At 44.9% G+C, this 19,216-nt stretch overlaps 2 protein-coding genes across 2 annotated transcripts; both read right to left on the reverse strand.

Moving 5' to 3' along the window:
• Nucleotides 1-104: 104 nt before the first annotated feature.
• LOC118768784 (eukaryotic translation initiation factor 3 subunit I-like) lies at nt 105-6,393 on the reverse strand. Its single transcript, XM_036515700.1, has 11 exons — nt 6,112-6,393; nt 4,842-4,934; nt 4,522-4,609; nt 3,728-3,793; nt 3,112-3,261; nt 2,605-2,732; nt 2,301-2,411; nt 1,937-2,026; nt 1,593-1,666; nt 924-1,016; nt 105-496 (listed from the first exon to the last, which is right to left on the reverse strand). The coding sequence occupies exons 1-11, from the start codon at nt 6,112-6,114 to the stop codon at nt 415-417; spliced, it is 978 nt and encodes a 325-aa protein (XP_036371593.1). The 5' UTR covers nt 6,115-6,393; the 3' UTR covers nt 105-414.
• Nucleotides 6,394-9,081: 2,688 nt separating this feature from the next.
• txlna (taxilin alpha) lies at nt 9,082-18,429 on the reverse strand. The gene is made up of 11 exons (XM_036515709.1): nt 18,352-18,429; nt 17,242-17,424; nt 16,727-17,002; nt 16,239-16,330; nt 13,478-13,648; nt 12,630-12,824; nt 11,994-12,113; nt 11,506-11,580; nt 10,558-10,650; nt 10,373-10,468; nt 9,082-9,474 (listed from the first exon to the last, which is right to left on the reverse strand). Exons 2-11 carry the CDS (start codon nt 17,414-17,416, stop codon nt 9,139-9,141), a joined length of 1,629 nt encoding a protein of 542 aa, XP_036371602.1. The 5' UTR covers nt 17,417-17,424; nt 18,352-18,429; the 3' UTR covers nt 9,082-9,138.
• Between the last annotated feature and the right edge of the window lie 787 nt (nt 18,430-19,216).

Here is a 19,216-nt window from a genome sequence, read left to right on the forward strand (position 1 = left end):
AAAGTATGTGATTTACCTATTAAACATTTGTTTTTCCAAAATGTATGACTTTTTCCTCAGATACTAGTCCTCATGCGTGAAAGCAAAGGTCTCTTGGGCATTGATTTGGACCAATCAATTTTATTAACATTTCAGGTAAGAAAGTGACAAAGTTAGACAATTAAATGCTGTAGGACCTCTTCCTGCATCCCCAGCACCAGAAGCTTTTTCAGAGCCAAAGTCAGTGGGGACCAAACCCCAGTATTATAGCTTCAGTTGGAATCCTTCTACAGAGGGTAATAAAAGTGTCTTCTGATGTAGGAGACAGATCCAGCAAGGCTGAGAGAATCATGAGGAATGTTACCACAGCACTGACCCTCATGTGGTGTTTCTGAAGTGGTGTTTAACTGACCGTTGTCGACATTCTTCCTCCATTTAAGCTTCCAGCTCAAAGTCAAAGTACTGGGGATCAAAGTAATGTATCCTGACGTAGCCGTCTTCTCCACCGCTGCTGTAACTGTAAGAGAGAACAGGTGTTCAGACACACAGGGCAGCAGTGCTATGGACCTGAACCGACGGCCTTTCTCCATGTTCCATTCTTTTGGGTTGCCAACCAATAGACCCATCCACATAAAGGCTGATACTATGTTACATTACCATGCTTTCTAAAGAGGTGCTTTTACGTAAGGAAGCATTTTGTGCACCTTACATGTTCTAGGAACCACCTGTACATAATCACCTGCTTCCCCACTGAAAGAAAGGCATATAACAGCACTGTGATTTCAATCTTAAATCTTAAAATCCCAAGTGTAGTGCTATAACCACCAGGCTGTATACTAGGTTTTTATGCATAAATGGGATTTTACTCCCTGAAATCATGTGATGGAAGGAGCAGTCACAGTGTGGAGACTGAGGGGACGCAGAGGTTTCCTGGGGACTCTAACCTCTTTCCATCAGGATGGAACGCTACACAGTTGATGGGGCCGAAGTGACCCTTCACCCTCCCAAACTCCTCCTCGTAAGCAGCGTGGAAAAACCTGGACAGGAATACATACAATCAATTTACCATCATAGTACACAGTGCTGATCAATCTGAAGAGCAGCTGAATTGATTTCCTCAAAACCACACCACGGTAATGTGTTTGATAAACACTGCCAAATACAGCGAACCAAACACCTTTGTATTGGCCAATTCATTTCCCTTGCATTTAAGATACAAATTCTTATGTTTGTAGACTAGATAATACCTGCTAAAAGATAACCTCAAAAAGACAGCTTTTTCACAAAACAACCTTTAGTATCTTTAAAATGGGGGCCACGTTTAAGTCTAAGTGTAAAATTACATATTACATTTGGCACTGACTGCAAAACCAAAATGAAGATGCCTCCCGCAAACTGGACATTTCTACCTCATAGGCGAGGTACCCAGGACGCGAAGCGGGTCTTGTTACAAGCACAAAAGATGCTTTTCTTTATCTGCTTTTTTGTTCTTGTGTTGTTATTTTCTGTTGAGTCATTGATTTCATACTGCAGCTAGCAATCCCAGGAGTACATGTGCTGTTTGAGCACACAGACAGCAGACAGAAGAGAGGGGGCTGGCCAGTGCCGCTCACCTAGCCTCAAACTTGCCAATCCTTGTGGAAGTGGTTGTGACTTCCATGGCTTCCTGTCCACCTCCCATGACCACCTGCAACACAGAGACGGACCCACAGGTGAGGGTCAGAGATCACTGACTGAATGGGTTGACACAGGGGTCACACAGTGAATAGGCTATGACTGAAACCACTTGAAACGGTAGAGCTACAGATGTGTAGATGAGAAAGGTGGACATACTGAAATCTGGAAGTCGGCTTCCGTGGCACTTTGTTTTGTAAGTGCCATTCGCAGGTAAATGCTATTACAGTAAAAACAGAGTGGAGCAGGAGGAGGATCAGAACAGGGGTAGGGATTGTCTTACATGGTCCATAATAGGGGAGATGGCGGCAGAGTTGACCGGCCTCTCCGTCTTGAAGGACTTGATGTGCTCGAGTGACGTGGAGTCAAACAACTGCAGGTAAAGGATGCAGGGAAGCACAACCAAACATGGGAGTCAGACACAATCAGCACAGACTAACCAACCCTGAAAGCCAAACACATTTTGAACCATTTGTGGCACATACATGTACTTCTGCTATTACCAATTACAAAACTCACTCATTTCTACAGGATCCCATACTAATAGTGCATCTCTTGTAAAGTTGTACAGGATTAGCTCAAATCTTTGCTTCGAAAACCCAGCCCTACGGCTCCCCCTATTCTCCCACAGCTGGAAGAGTCCCGACCTTGGCTGTGTTGTCTTTGGAGGCGGTGATGACCGTGGTGAGATCCACAGAGGTCTGGATGTCGTTGATCTGCTTGGTGTGCTCCTTCACCTTCCGCAGCGCTTCCCCGGACTGCGAACGAGAGAGACAGTGAGCGTCACCTGGATCAAACCCAACGGGACTGTGTGCTGAGCTCCCTGCTCAACACTAACGTCATGCCACCATCACCAGTGAAAGGTCACGCCAATGTGCCTCAGGAGCAATGATCAATGATCAGGAGAACAGAGTTACTGTTGCAGAGGAGAGACCGTATAAGCCGCAGTACCTTGGCGCTGAATTGGTTGATCTCTCCGTTCTCCAGCCCGGCAATCACGAACTCCCCCAGAGGCCCCCACACCGCACTGGTGATTTTGGACTCGCTGCACGGCACGGACAGGTAAGGCTGGTTGTCTTCTGTGGTTGGAGGAAGGAGGAGGACAATCAGGTCAAAACCCCCTGACAAATCAATACTGCATATCCACCCTAAAAATTCCTCTCTGGCAAATTAACACCGCGCCACTGACAAATTAGCACTGCGCATTCACCTCACAAATTCACTGATGTTCACACCAGATGGTGTGTGGCGTCCCATATATGACCACAACATTATTAAAAAAACTCAAACATAGTTTAGGCTAGCCCACTCAGACCACCGTAAGTCACAATATATGTTAGTATAGCACAAGTTAATGTTGCCATTATTTATCACTAACTGCCACTGCAAAACCAGCAAACAATAGTAATGACATTTTTAGTAAAAGGAACTTAGAAAGTAATTGGAGGTAGGGATTACCTATCTGCTGAGGGTCCCGAAGGTCAAAGTAATTCAGGAAGCACTGGTACCCCATCTGCTTGTCTGTGGAGAACATGATGATGTTCCCGCTGAAGTCGAAGCCGCAGGTCCTGACCGCAGAGCTGGTGTTCAGCAGGGCCAGCTGTTTGCCTGCACAGAGACAGAAAAGTCAGCCGTTTTTAAATTAACCAGGGACTCAAAAGCTTAAGTATCAAAGCATGTGCACACAATAGCATTATTACAGAATCATACCACACGTCTTGACTTTTTCTTAAATATCAATGAACAGGGTGCTCTAACCCTGCTTTCCCCAACTAACAGTACAGGTTTTCAAATACAAAACTTGTGTGCAGCAACACAGCAGCACCCTATCAATACTGTTTTAAAGGAATGCAACTTCCAAATTTTACATACATTTTGAGCCTCCTTAATAGGAGGCAGTTTTTGGAAAAGTTCATGTGTCTAGATCAGGGGGCCGTAACTCATCCTGAGTCCAGACCCATACACAGATCCATGAAAATGCAAACCTGACTTTTGTTAAACACCCAGCTGTCCCTCACATCTTCAAAATTAGACAGTGCACAAATCCCAACAAAGAGCAGGATGTTCTACTTGCCTGTCTCACAGTCCCACAACCTGCAGCTATTGTCTGCAGACCCAGTCAGCACACTCTTGGTGTCCCCTGTGTCATCAGTTAAGGGGGGACATACACACTTTGTAATCAGCAGCAGACATTTACTCACATGGCCCAGGGGAAAGAGCTCAACTAAAGTGTTCTTACGAGCCCACCATTGAATTAATTCTCCAAATAACCAGTATCCTTGAAATAATAGCGCTACTGAATCAACAACGTATAACCACACAATCTTAACTACTGACTATCACACGCTGGCACGAAAAAAAACATATGCTCAACCTTTTTTTATGAGGGCATTGAGGGTGTAAGAGTACTGAGTCTAAGGTATGAATCGGTCCTCTGAAGGCAGTGTAATTCAAGTTTACGAATGAACATTTCGCAGGTTCACTTCATGCATTTGAAAGAACAAATTACTAATGCAAAGATACAATTGACGAATGTGAGAACATGGATTGGCTTCCAATTCATGGGGTTCATACAAGCTGTACATTCATACAGGTTGCTTACTTTTCACTAACGATCTCCCAGAGTAAAATACCAAAGCTTTGACTAATGAAACAGCACGCAGTCAGGATAAGCGCAAACGTAATTGTGTCCTGTGAAAAGACACTACCCAATCCCAAAATTTATGACAGAGCACAATTTATAGTGCACAAGCTTGATGGTGTTCAAGAATATGTCACTGCAACAAACCTGGAATATGTAACAAAGGCGTCAAAAACACATGGCATGTGTCTTAAATGGGAAATTCAGGCCTGCTTTCAGAAGGATACAGTCGACATCCACACACCAGACAGCCCCGGTGTGACCATTGTAGGTGCCCAGCCTCTCCCCGTTGACAGAGTACCACACGTTCACGACCTGCACACAACAAAGTGTGGTGAGCACTCAGCAGCTGTATGGAACACAATGTTCACACAATGTTTCAGAATTTTTCAAAGACGCAGTGTCCCAACTCCAGGGAAAAAGGTCAGTAACTGAATACCATCTTCATTTAACATGCTTCTCCACTTAAGACTTGGCCAAACCCAGAGCATGATTACTTCAAAACACTTTCTCTGGGGGTATTCCTAGATTGCCGTCCCTGACATACCGTGTCCTTGGCAGCTGAGAACAGCAGGTCTCCTTCTCTGTTGTACTTGATCTGTGTTATGGACCTTTCATGGCCCTGCAAGAGGATTGGTTTCTGCAAGAGTGGAGAGTTGAGTATCATCATTAAGTGGCACCAGAATAAAAGTATTGGTCGTATGTGACATTTCTTATAATTTTACACTGTCCATACAGCTGGACATTTACAGAAGCATCCCTGCTGAAGGGCCTTGCTCAAGGCCAGAGGGCCCCACCTCGGAAGTGAACCTGCAACCTTTACATTAAAAGTCCAGCTTTATAATCAATACACCACACAGATAAAGTTGCTCATGCAACATCATGTTAATACCGGCCTCTTGAACGAAGTTGTTTCAATACCTATCATGTGTTCATAATCTTAAATTGTTATTCTGGGCCCAACTGAACAATTAATCTCTGAATACTGAAGACCTGCTTGTATTACCTATTTGTTTAAAGGGCTCAAAAGCAGAAATATATAAACCATTTTCACTTTTGCCCTTCTATGACAACAAACACTTCCAAGGTGTAGCAAAAACTAACATCAGCTACTGGTACATGAACAAATCGAATTCATGGAAAGCTCTGCTGGTACTAAAACTAGCATACACAGTGAGAAACACTGATAAGAGTATGCCTGTGAGGATTCATTCAACGATTGCTCCAACATTGTTTCACATCGGTCTTTAACGGCAGTGCCGTTTTTTCAAGTGAGAAAATGACAACCGCACCATGCTGGTCACAACAGATAAGAAAGTTAGCAGACAAACTGGGTAGACTTACAGCTTGCTTCCAGTTTATGATCAGCAAAGGGAACGGATGACAATACTAAAACACGCAAAAAAAACACCCCGGACTGCGGACAACCCCAAAGCTAAACCCAAATGTACACCAATATGTTAAAGACGACTATGGACTACACATGCTTGTTTTATAGGTTTAGAGACGAACACTCTACAGTCAGGCAACAAAAATGCATGACGAAAACAAAGAGCTCACTGGTTTACTTGAAAAAATCTACATCCAACTTTTACATTTGAGAGGGTTCATCTTCCGAGTGAAAAAGAGGGGAAATATCATAAACATTACGCAGCAACTTCAGAATACAACGTTGCTTAACGAAAGGAATCCATGATGCCCTAAGTAAATGGCAATCTGTAGGCTATCCAGCTAGTTAGCTACATTACCACCCTACTGGCTATACATCCCTCGTCCAAACTCGCTAAATCATCTCACTTTGTGAACCAAAAACTCACCATTTTCGCCCTAAGATGTGAACAGATGTCTCCCCGGTGGCTTAAGATTAGTATTAAACACTACGTCTCAAAAAAAAGCACGTTAAATTTGCAGCCAAGGCCTCACATGTGCGGAAAGCGCCCGGCTGAAACGCGAAAGGCGGAAGTGATGTGTCAGAGTTCAAAGGGCGTGTGGGATGTTCTTGGGACTTGCAGTCTGCATGCTATAATCATACAATAGAAAGAATTGCAGCATCTTCGATGCACAGTAACCAGAATGTGTCTGAATTCGACATGTCTTGATGTACCAGTTTACGAGGAGCTTAAATTGTAACTCACAGTCACAATTCTGCGCAATGTTGCAGCAGCTTACTTTCCGATTTACTGCGCGACGCAGTAAAAAGTTAAGCGCTGGTCCATGATGAGGCCAAGCAAAAGTGTGGGAGATGCTTTCAGCACGGCTGTGAATTAGTCATTTATATATTTATACTCGCTTATACTACTCTTGTTGAAATATGAAGATACTTTTATACTTAAACTGACGTCCACGTGATTAGTTTTGGTAAGTGCATTCAGGAAATTGGAAGTATAAGAACATCCGCCAAATAAAACACACGATTTAAGAATTTTGTTACTTCACTACTTCACTAACTCAAATGTCAACATTCATCTGTTTGTGTAATATATATATATATATATATATACACACACATATATATATATATATATATATACACACATATATGGCATTAGTTCCTAATTCTTAGTAAAACTACCACAGCATCAGTCAAATCATTTGTCATTCATATTTTAATTCCAAAGACATGTACAGTGACAAATTAATATATAAAAAGAAATGAAATACAGCAAAAAAGTAAAGAAAAGCAATGCAATCTTTGGTACCTGATTATTATGGTGTTATTCCTATATGAGCAAGATGCAAGTACAAAACAAATATAAGGATGGACGTTGAAAAGACAATGGACACGCTAAAGACTGTGTTGAATTGATAATGCAGGATTTGTTCAGAACTGAATCAACCCGGAGAGATTCAGAACTGGAGAAAGTTTCAAGGTGCAGCCCACAGGTGTAGACCGTGCAAAAGTGTCTTCATGTCAGTGCTTCAATACAGTCAAGCTGTGGAAGACTTGGGTCGTTTATTGAATAACTTATGGTAAATTAGTGTTAAGCGACCACTGGCATCTGAGGTGGGTAAATACGCCACTTAAACCAACATGGCAGGTTAGCCTAAAGAGGCACAGTTACATCATAATCAATGCATCGCATCCTCACGCTCACGCCCCTTTCCCCCAAATTCTTATGCACAGTGCGCACCTCGCAGGAGTTAAGAGTCGGGACAGTGCAGAGACTGCAATCTAGGTTTAACTGAATGAGGCCATATCAGATTCATACATCAAAAGTATATTTCTGGTAGTTATTAGATGCAAGCTGAATAATAACAATATATTAGCTTTTCCTCCTTATTGACAAAACTGGAAAATTTCTTTCAAAAAAATGTAAATGTGACAAACTGAACAATGACATGTGAACGAGACTATGTCATGTTACACGAAAAGTACATTCTTTTTTGAATTATGGAAACAAGAACCTTGTACTTCATAATGTAAAAGAAAAACAACAAAACACCCACACACAGTTAACAGGTTGGAATTGCATAGAAAAAAGACCTGGTTTGACAATCTTTCATTTGCTGTCCTGTACTGGAAAACATGTTAAACTTGTAAATAGGAAATGCTTTCCTTGCAGACTGGCATTTCCATTAAGTTTCTCAGATCTTACAAATGTAAATAAAAATGATATTTAAATCAGGCGATCTAGAAAATTCCAATGTGAGGCCCAAATCGTGGCTTGTCTGTAGAAATGCTTGTTTCTTTTTTGTCTGGCCATGAAATCATAGAAATAAAGCATATGTATAAAATATATTTGTTTATTCCTCTTTGCATGGGACATGCAGGTCTTTTTTTTAACTACAGGAGTGACACGGCGTGAACATAACTGCAAAATCAGCCCAAGAGAAAAGTATGTTATTAGATTAAAAAAGTTAAAGTAATGTTTTGTATAACGATTACGAAAAATCTCAAATATATAAATACCCAGAAAGACAGCTGTGTTCTTGTTGCAGGTACAGAGTTATTATATCTCACTGTGTCATTGAAAAGATAAATACAAACTATGAATGTAAGTGAATTCTGCAACATATAAAGGTGCAAAGAAAGATTGACCAAAATAACTTGAGCACTGACAGATAACCCTACACTCCTTCTGCTACTGTAGCCCCATGTTTTAACATTTTTACCAGTTCCCTAAATGAAAACGTCCTTGCGTAACTTTTTTTTTCCTCCAAATTACAGCTCATTAAAATCCTGTTTTCAGATTTTGGATGCAATTCAAAGCTGACTCTTTAAACCTACGCAGGCAGCTCACCCCCCCCCCCCCCCCCCCCACAAACTGCAAAGCGAGACCGACACACTGCAGCTCTCCACACACAGGTTAAGGCAGCAAACCAAAAGCGTGCTAGCGGAAGCGGCTAGCCATGCATTTGCTGTTGTAACGTGCAGCGCAGAAGCTCCGAAAGTGGCCATCCAGCGAGCGCGACATCAGCAGAGGCAAGAGCAGCAGCAGGCGGCAGCAGCAGCAGCAGCAGCAGCTCAGTTCAAGGGCAGTCTGCCAAGACAGATCCATACAAGAGCATCGCCCGTGCACACACACACACACCCGCGCCCGCACTGACGTGTCACACCGCTCCGAGAGCTTCGCCGCCGCCTTCGCAAAGCGGGCGGCTCGGCCTCTGGTCCGTTCTGCTCGTAAAAGCAGGGAATGTTCATGAATGTGTGCTTTACGGAAAAGAAACAGGAATGGAAAAACAACAAAGAGAGGAAATATCTCGACGGGGACCGCGATTCCCCTGCAAGACACGCTCCCTCTATTAAAAAAAAAAAAAAGTGAGAAGTGGCAAAATCTTGCTGTGGCTGAGGACTGGAATAGAGAGAGAAGGGGGGAGAGAGGGGAGGGGCTGGGGGACGGGGCTCATTCCTGCGCGGTCAGGGCGCAGGCCTCGCCCGCCGCCTCCGTGTCCAGCTCGGGGCCGCAGTGGCAGGCCGGCGGGTGCGGCGCGTGGGCGGGCGGAGTCTCTGGGTCGGGGCTGCTGAGGAGGCTCGGGCCGCCCTCGTCAGAGTCCGTGGCGGCCGGCCCCTGCGCGGCGGGGCCCTCGGCGGGGCCCTCGGCTGAGCCGTCGTCCTGGCTGCTCATGCACTGCACCTTCTTGCTGAGCTCGTTGCGCTCCGTCTGCAGCGCGCGGCACAGCTTCTCCAGCCGCACCACCTTCCCCTGCAGGCCGTCCAGCTCGCCGTCGCGCAGAGTTTTCTGCAACACGCAGGCACATCACAACACATCACATCAGCGGCTCAGCGGATAGAGCAGCCGACTGGGGATCGGAAGGTCCCCGGTTCGAATCTGGCTCCTCCGGGCAGAATGTCAAAGCCTTAAGCAAGACACTGAACCCTAAACTGCTCCCAGTGGCCAGCTGGTACCTTGTATGGCAGCCTCTGTCACTGGTAGGCAGATATGAGCCACAAACTTGTAAAAGCGCATTGAGTACTCAAAAGTAGAGTAGAAAAGCACTATATAAATGCAGTCAATTTACCATTTAGCAGACACTCTTATCCAGAGTTACTAACATAGGTTACAGTTTTGTACAATGTTATCCATTTATACAGCTGGATATTTAATGAGGCAACTGTGGGTTAAGTGCCATGCCCAAGGGTACAGCAGCAGTGCCCCAGCAGGGAACCAAACCGACAACCTTTCGGTTACAAGTCCTGTTCCTTAACTACTGTGCTACAGTTGCCCCATATTTCCAGGCATTATTCATAAGGCTAGCCCACGCCTTTATGAAGGTCCATTCAGTGCCCTGCCCACTAACTGCTGACCGCTGGCCAGCACACATAATAAGCCTTTGAAATATTCTCAGCCACTTCATCACCAAACAATAACCGGACCACAAACTACACTGGCATCACATCTCTCTATTCATAAGACACAAAAAACACACGCCGAAGCCAAACTAGCTACCATGGTGACGGGGCAGGAGTTTCCCCCAATCCTCCTTCTAAGCAGACAGCAGGCAACGGGCAACTTCTGCATATAACGGACATCTATGGTATGAATAAAGCTTGAAACAATAACCCAGTTATAGAACTTCACTCTCACTGAACTTCCTGGTAAAATATGGATAGAAAGAGTGGCGGCAATAAAGGGTTACCTCCTCTGCCATCTCCAGAAGGGCCTTGTTGCTGCTCTCCCACCTCGAGCGGTACATCGTGGTCTCTTTCTCTAGCTTCTTAATCTTCTTGGTCATCTGCAGCCACACACAGACACAGCTTAGCTCCAGATGACCAGGATAGGGATGACAGAACAGGCTCTGTACAAGAGGGCGCATTTACTCACCTTCTCCATCTCCTGTTTGAATGTCGTGAACACCTCGTTGCTTTTGGAAAGCGTGTTCTGAAACTCTTCAAACTTTTCTGTGTACAATGACAACTGTGGAGGAAAAAAAATATATATATAATCAAAAGGAAATATTATGCTGGTGCTTCACTTGAAGATGGGGTGCAATGGCTGTGAAATTGTGTTTAAACATTACGCACTTCTCATCCGAGACGTACTATCACATTATTATCTGCCTTCACTGGTATCGAAATTAAATACACACAATCCCATCTGAACACTTCATCTGAACATCACTTCACAGAGTATTTGCATTGGCTAACGCTTTTGTTCAAGGTGACTTACGGTGCTTTCCCCATTTGCATTTCAAACAAATTCTGCCAACTGTTTCTACAGCCAGGTCCCTCCAAGAAGGATACACTGTATCCCACAGCCTAGGGCCCAAGGTGCCTTCCTGTATGAGTGTGCTAGAGCTAACCGGAGTTTGCAGTTGTGCTAAGATGGTAATACGCGAAGGCATTTTGTGCTACAGACTAAACCGATTTGGCACGGTTCAAAAGGCAGTACAGAGGATCACCCCAAACAACCTCACAGTTTTACAGAGAGTTCCCAATAAGCTGAACTAGGAGCCCCGTATTACAAAAACAGTGAGATAAGTAAATTTGTTTGTTTTGCTCATATTCTATATTGATGTACTAACATAGATAAAGTAAAGAAATGACTGACGGAATATCATGTCACACACAAGCATCACAGTACTTCCACAGATGTAACATATACTGAAGGAGCTCTTGAGTGATTACATGTGAGGAAACTACAGCAGGTTTCTCATTACTCTGGAGTGCAGTTGCAGTTAGCATGTAGTGCTCCTTTACAGTGATACAGTGATACAGGTAGCGATACAGCACATTCGGAAGCACCCCCCTCCTTCACGGTGTTGCCTCTCACCTGCTGCTTGAGGTGGACTTCCTGCTGCTTCATGAGCTCACACATCCGCTGGGATTCTACCGCCTCTTTCAGCAGCTGAGGGGAGAGATACAAGTCTGACCAAGTACAGGAGCAGCCCAACCAACCAGAAGACAGGACCCACTGTGTCCCGCTCACAGAGGTGACACACCAGCCTCCATCACAACACGTGAAAACCTTTCCTCTTTGCAAACTGAACTCTGATTCTTGCCTACCCAATACTGACAAAAGCCTAGCATGAGATCCAAATCCAACACTTCATAACATGTATCTACTCTGCACCCTGAGTAATGTTCCAAAATGACACAGAAATTGGTCTCTTGTCAAATAACATTATTCACAATTGGCACAGGTGTTGTTCCAAATGCATCGGTATAGCTAGCCCAGGACCAGGGCTTATGAAGCCCCCTCTATAACCAAACCCCTGTAATACACAATGCACACCTCATACCGGGTGTGGCTTCACTTACAAAGTCTTTCTCCCTCTGGTGGCGGTCCTCAGACTCCTTCAGCAGCTCCTGGGCCTGGTGTAGCTTAGCATCCACAAGCTGCTGCTGCAGGTCTTTGTGCTTGAACACTTTATCTATGTGCTGTAGGAGTGAGGGGAGGAGGGGGAGGAGAGAGTCTATGTTCATCAGTTCATTCCTCACATTTTCTGCATGAACATGACCAAAACGCTCCGGGCTGTTAAGGGCTGTTATGACTGTTACGGTTAAGGCGAAGCTTTGCAAACAGACGTCTCTGAGAAATGTGTTTATTCAAGCTGTAATGGCTGAGGAATAAAAAGCATGTGACCCATACCTGGCACAAACATTTCACTTTAAAACAAGAGGCTGAAGCAGGCACTGTGCTGCATGTGGACCAGTGCCAACAGTCTGAGAATAACAACCGTCAGAAATTCTAATAGCTGGGACACCTTTTCATGCTTTAGTAGCTAAATTACCACTCGCTGTACAAATTCAGGTGACAGGGAGCACCAACCCCTATGACACTGTTAACTGATAACAGACATTCCTTTGATTTTTGCCGGCCTGCTGTCTCGAGCGCTTGGTTGGTCTCTCTCGTTCGCTAACTGCATCCTGTCTAGCGCCCCCTGCTGGCCTCACCTCCTCCCGCAGCTCGTACTGCTCGATGAGCTTCTTCAGCTTGTCGGCCAGCTCCATGTTCTCCTGCCGCAGGCTGGCGTTGCGCTCGTTGTGCTGCTCCATCTGCGCCTGGATGTCGTTGAGCGTCACCTGGAAGTGCGAGGTCACCTCCTTGCGCTTCTCCTCCTCCACCCGGGCGCGCTGCATCCCGTCCTCCTGCGGGGCCCGGGGACATACGGTGGGGGGACGAGACGACGACAGGGGTCAGCAGGTACAGCAGTGGGAGCGGGCGGGGATATTACAGCACACACTGTGCACCTCTGCTTCGTATCACTCAATTCATCACATACAAGTGGCTCAACCATGAAAGAGGTGTTAGTGCCTCAACATTCATACGGTCTGCTGTAGATCTCCATACTGTGCGACTGAGGTTAGCATTTGCCCAGAGTCCACCTTCTTCAAATATGTTTATATAAGTTTATATACAGTACCAGTCAAAGGTTTAGACACACTTTTATTTTTACCATTTTCTGCATTTTAGAATAATAGTAAAGACACCAAAACTATGAAATAATACAAATGGAATTATGCAGTGATCAAAAAAGTGTTATGAACAAATCAAAACTACCTTATATTTTAGATTCTTCAAAATAGCCAAAAAATACTTTTTTGGAAAGAAATTCAAACATAGACAAATACAAATCGCCAAGTTGATGCCTAAGAAAAAAAATCAAGCATTTAAGCATAAGTCTTTAGATAAAAATGTCTTTGAATGTCTCAGGTGTGTCCAAGCTTTTGAGCGGTACTGCGAGTTTACTGCACTGTGCAGTACGAGGTGCAGTGGCGTGCGGTCGGGAGCTGGACCGCACCTTGAGCGTGCGGTTGTGTCTCTGCAGCTCCCGGCACAGGCTCTCCAGCTTGCTGCGGGCCAGGATGGCCTTGCTGTGCTCGTTCCTGAGGTGGTCCTTCTCCTGGATCAGCTGCGTCTGCTTCTTCTGCAGGGCCCGCATCTGCTTCTGAGAGTTACGGTGCTCCTCCAGCTGCAACACACCACGTTACAGAGCACTATTGAATTTCAACTAACATGAGGGCCAGACTGACTGCTTAACCCAACTCAATATATTACATTAGAATATTGCTTTACTTATACAAATATCAGGACCAATGCGGGGCATTTAGGAGGTTTTTACTATGGCAGCAATTTTCAGAAGACCAAATTAGGCAATAATGTTGTAAGATAACAAGAAACATAGGGCTAAAGGAGGTGTAGGTCAACTCCAGACTTCAGGTGAAGGCAGATGTCTGTTAACAGCAGATGCAGGGAAGAAATGATGTGGCTCAAATTCCACGTATTACCACGGAGTAAGTCAGCAAGCAAACCACATACTGACATGATAGGTTCCATAAAACAAATTGGCTTTCACTGTTTGTTAGAGTTAAATAAGGTAAGCCCACAGGACTTCACTGCAGTATTAAAGATAAATATTGTGCTTGGTGATGAATGGATCACGGGTACTGCTGTGAAACAGCCCTAAAAAAAAGTTCATTGAAGTCCTCAGTGTTGAAGGAAGTGCTGAGGTAAGCCACATCAGAAACACAACTTTTGCAATAGACAGGGCAAAACATGTTCCTAGTCACAGAGAGAGGTGTCAGCGATTGGGAAGAACGTTTTTAATCCGCTAAAAAGGTTTCAAACCTATTGCCCTGGTTACTGCAACCCCTTCACTCCATTCCTTGGCTCCAGATTCGACAACCAACCCCTGCCATGTTTGGATTTGCAAGGTCTCCACATACAGTTACCACTGAAAAGCCTTTTTCATGCACACCACCACATTTACATTTACAATTATTCATTTGGCTTACGCTTTTATCCAAAGCAACTTACAAGTGAGGCAGAGTACAACACAAGAAAAAAGCCATGTAATGAGTCAACAATATTAGAAGCACTGCATGAAAAAATTTCAATCTTTGGCCAGACAAGGTACAAGCCAGCTGGTAGAGAAATGAGTACATTCAACTATAATTTTTTTTAAAGGAAAACAAAGTTTAAGAAATGAGAGACTGCTTTAGGTGGTAGTGTTTCAGGTGATCAGGTGAGTGTGGAAGAGCTGCGTCTTCAGGTGTTTCCTGGATATAGTGAGGGACTTGGCAGAACAGATGAAGTGTGGAAGTTCACTGGGTAGTGATTTTGTGCCACGATGTGACGGGACCACCAGACGCCATTTAGTCGAGGAGCGAAGTGGTCAGGAGGGAATGCAGACTTGTAACCGCCAGCACATTCTTGCTGGTGATGCTGTAGATTTTAGCAGCAGGGCACTTGTTTGTAGCTTCCACTTCATTAATTACCATGATCTTAAAACCTGCATCCAACTCTTTCCCCATCTCTTGGATACTCGCCCAGCATTTGATCCACTTTATTCCACAAGGTCACCGCAGGTAGGCATTGTCCTAACACTAACTACTCAGCGCAAATGCTGAATACACTCTATTCAGTGATGTCACTTTGGCAAATGGCATTGATTTTCCTCACTTAGCTTTAGCAGTTCTGACCTCTCTGTGAGCAAAGAGTGCTGGATTTTGAAAAGGAATGTTTTGGTGAAACGACCCGCCTTACACTTGGACGATACAGCACTGCCAAACTCATACTAAAATGTCACATTCCCACATGAGAGCATTCCCTCTGTACTTCGTAGAACTATTTTAAATAGAAAAGCATTTTCTCTAACATACATCTTTATTAATCATCCTATACCGTTATTTTGCACGTCAAGAGAAATTTGAAGTTAGATTCTTTTACTATTATTTTGAGGAAGAATGTAAATAATTTGCATCCATTGCTGTTCATTGTATGAGCAGCACTCTAATCCTGCTACAGTGAACTGCAGTGTTATCACCCTCTGCCCACTCATTTTTAAAATCTCTTTTAGCTGGCTGACCCTGACCCTTGTCCAGCCAGCACAGTCTATCTCAGGCTCCTCGGCACAGTCAGCTGAACAGGAGTGGAGCTCCTGCCAGCTCTGACCGGGTGCCAGCCTCCTTAAAGTGCTGGGGCGCTGACAACTCACCAGCCACTTCAACATACCTCGCAGGCTGAGGAAACACAGATACCCGGGCCAACAAAACCCTAACAGAGTCCACAGCACTTGCGACAGTATTGCGCTACATTACATACAAGCCTCATGGCTGCTGTTGCTTTAGGCAGCTTACACTTTAAATTCCTATGGCTGGAATAGTACAAAATGAAAAGCACTAGCTCCACCATCATTGTGTGTTGTGTGCGTTATGCCCAGGGACATACATACAAAAATTCAATCTTCTACTGATACAGAGTTTGATAAAGTAGTAGTGAAAGTAGGAAGAACTGTTCAGAGAAATACCCTTGGTACACTAAAATGAAGACCTACTGTGTCCTGTCAGCAGCGTGCTTTTCACAGAAATCATGATAATCTCTGATGCTGAGCTTTCAGGGCTTAAAAGCAACCATATTGCACCACGGTTCCACCAACACCCTGCCCCATTTGGTTATCTGTGAGCACGCTGCTCTAAGATTGACAGAATTTCTTTTATATCCTGCACTGAGCTGAGAGGAAATGACTGGCGGGTAGAAGGAGGACTGGGGAACAGACTCACCAGTTCAGCATATTTCTTGCAGAGGCCTGCCAGTTTCTCCTCTGGCGTGCTCAGGGTATTGAGGGTCTGCATTAGAAGGGTGATCTCCTTCCCTGTGCAAGCAAAAGCACACCATTTACATTATCAGGCCAAAAGCATAACGTAGCCCACTGAGACCCTGCTTTCTGTAGGTTGTGTTCAACCACATGTATATATTGAACAGATATTCAATTCTGCATTCCTCACATCCTGACATGATACATGTCTAGAGGGATTTGGCTGGAAACAAGTCCTTCCTCTGCCTTCAGCATTGCAGAGCTAGCAATGGATGTTCTGTCTTCGACTACTTTCCTTCATGAATATTCATAACGGGACAGCAAGCAAGACGAGAACCTTCATTCCCTCCAGCGACAGAATTTGCACTGATTTAAGCATTTGGAGCTGAATATCTTCTCAGTAAATAGAATATCTGGGCTGAACCCAGGCTTAAGGTTTGAAAGCAACCATACCTAATCCCTTGACCTTCTTCTTCTCCTGCATTTTCTTCTGGTCCTTCTCTGCAACGCTGCCGTTCAGTTTGGGCTCCTCCGGCTTGCCGTCCTCTTTCTCGGCCACACCGTTGACCTCCAGGCCGTCGGGCTGGCCGTTGCAGCCCTCGGGGGCCTCGGGCAGGGCCCCGTCTTCACCGCTGTCCTCCTGGCAGTAAGTGTTGAGGATGTCCTCCAGCTGCCGGCTCAGCTCTTCCGCCATGTCGCAGGACGCCGTAGGCACTGTGGCCTCCACCTCTGGACTCAACAAGGGGAAGAGGAGCATACCTGCCAATTACCATGTTACTCACCGTTTCCACTCATTCCCACGCACGCACACACACACACACACACATACAAAGATGTGCACACAACCTGACAGGCATTCTCCCGGACCGCCCTCACCACTGTCAACCACGTCCACATATGTCCTCAGCCAGGGGCTACAGCCGTTTTGCTTCACATCGAATGCTTGGCGGGACGGGCACGTTGCTTACCGCCATTCTTGGCCTGAGCGTCCACTGGAGGGGTGACCGACTGCTGTCCGTCTGTCCCTTCCGGACTGCCTGGAGCCTCGGGCGCCACAGCGCTTCCCCCGGTCGCCTCCTCCGCGCTGGCCTGTGCCCCTCCGCTGCACTCCTGCTCCTGCCCCTCACTGTTCTGCTTCTTCATATTTAGGCCTGAAAACACAGTTCCAAGTAACCAGTTGTTTGCTTGAGCGTTTACTGGAATGACGTCTGCTGGGAAATACCAATGTAGTGCCAAGAAAAGTACCTACTAATAAGTGAAACCGCAGAGGTACATTCGTTGAGCGATCGCCTGTGTGTATGTAACTTAACGTTCGCAAACTCTGCAGGTAGATTAGTAACACAATCCTGTGGGTGTTTACGGCTGTTGTCAATGTATTGGTAACGCCTTGGTAATAAAATCAAACAAGCAGCCAACCGTTTTTAACGGCGTCGCATGGCTAGGTAGTACTAGTTAGTTTACAATCCCCTCCTTGCGAGAAGGTACAAACATTACAGCGTGGCTAGCAGGCAAGTTAGTTAGATAACTTGTAAGATTTAATTTGTTTCATGACAGCAAACTGAAACAAAAATGTCCAGGGTGGGTGGCAGGTCCCATCTGTTTACTCAGACACTAAGTCAGCTTGAGAAACCCTGGCAAATTGAGTCACGTAACCACGCAATGAGTCGCTAGCTAGCTAAGAAGTCTGTCGTAATGGAAGTAGCTAGTTAGCCAGCTAGTCCATACTTTGTGGAAAACAAATAGCTACTTGAATATCTCGCTGGCTAACGTTGCGTCTGAGGTGATTCGAAGTACTAATTACACTTCTTGATGGCAAAAATAAGGAATCACTTTTAGAATCCAAATACACATAGCTTGGAAGCTGGCGATGCTACGGAAATTGATGACTACCTTGCGATAGCTAGCTGGAGTTAGCTAGCAAGCTATCAGGACTTGCGCGAGTAGCTAGCCAGAGCAACCTAAGACAATCTACAAAATCTGAGGCGTTAGAGAGGAGCAGACAAAAATCAGCCCAGTTCTCGAAATATTTACTGTAAAGTCCTGTATTAAAATAAAAATATTTAAGGGCAGTGTTTTACCTGAGTCGTTTCAAGTAACCACAACAATTTCACTTCAACTGATCGCTGCCAACTGACACGGGAAATGCCGGAAAAATGTGCACTGTGATTGGTGAAAGGACGACGGAAGTTCCTAAGTTTCCTCAAAAGATGCGTCGGGAAAATATAGAAGAGGTGGTGCCCACCCGCAGGGTTTGCTGGGAGACGTAGTCTTGTAGGGGGGGGTTTAAACGTGTAGTCACAGCTTTGAAGCGCTAGCGTGCGCAGTGTTATATACGAGAAGATAAATTGAAATTCCTCATTTCTATAAATATACAAGAATGAAATAATAAAAAAAATCTGATGTACTCATAATATCACCATCTTCTTAGCAAATCACCTACTTTACCCAGCAGAAGGCCACTACAACTCTGCCAGGCTTCCCTTCCACCATTTCCACCTACCTAAATCATGTAGAGCAACACACACAGACTGGTCTATTCCCTCTCCACCTACTCCCATCCCACCGCCTCTTCATCTCTCTCCAATGGTTACTAACTACAGCTTGCACCTGTTTCAACAAAGTACTGATGTACTGTTGGCCTCTAATACATACACACCACAGATGTTCTGTATATGGGCCAGACATTCACCCGCTTGTGCTCTACATTGGAAGTTATGTCTCTGTCATTGTTGAAGCTGTAAGTATTCCATTACCAGAATTCTGCAACTGTCACTTCAGTGGTGCAGTTTGCAGTTGCACTATTCATTGTTCTATTTATTATTTAACAATATCTCCTTATTGTCCTATGTTTTATGTTTATTTTAGGTTGTGTACCTCTGTTTTCAACAGTCTTTCCAACAGACTGCTGGCAAGACAATTTCCTTTTTGGATCAATAAAGTATT

The sequence above is a fragment of the Megalops cyprinoides genome, chromosome 21, assembly GCF_013368585.1.
Source record: "Megalops cyprinoides isolate fMegCyp1 chromosome 21, fMegCyp1.pri, whole genome shotgun sequence".
NCBI classification, from domain to species: Eukaryota; Metazoa; Chordata; class Actinopteri; order Elopiformes; family Megalopidae; genus Megalops; species Megalops cyprinoides.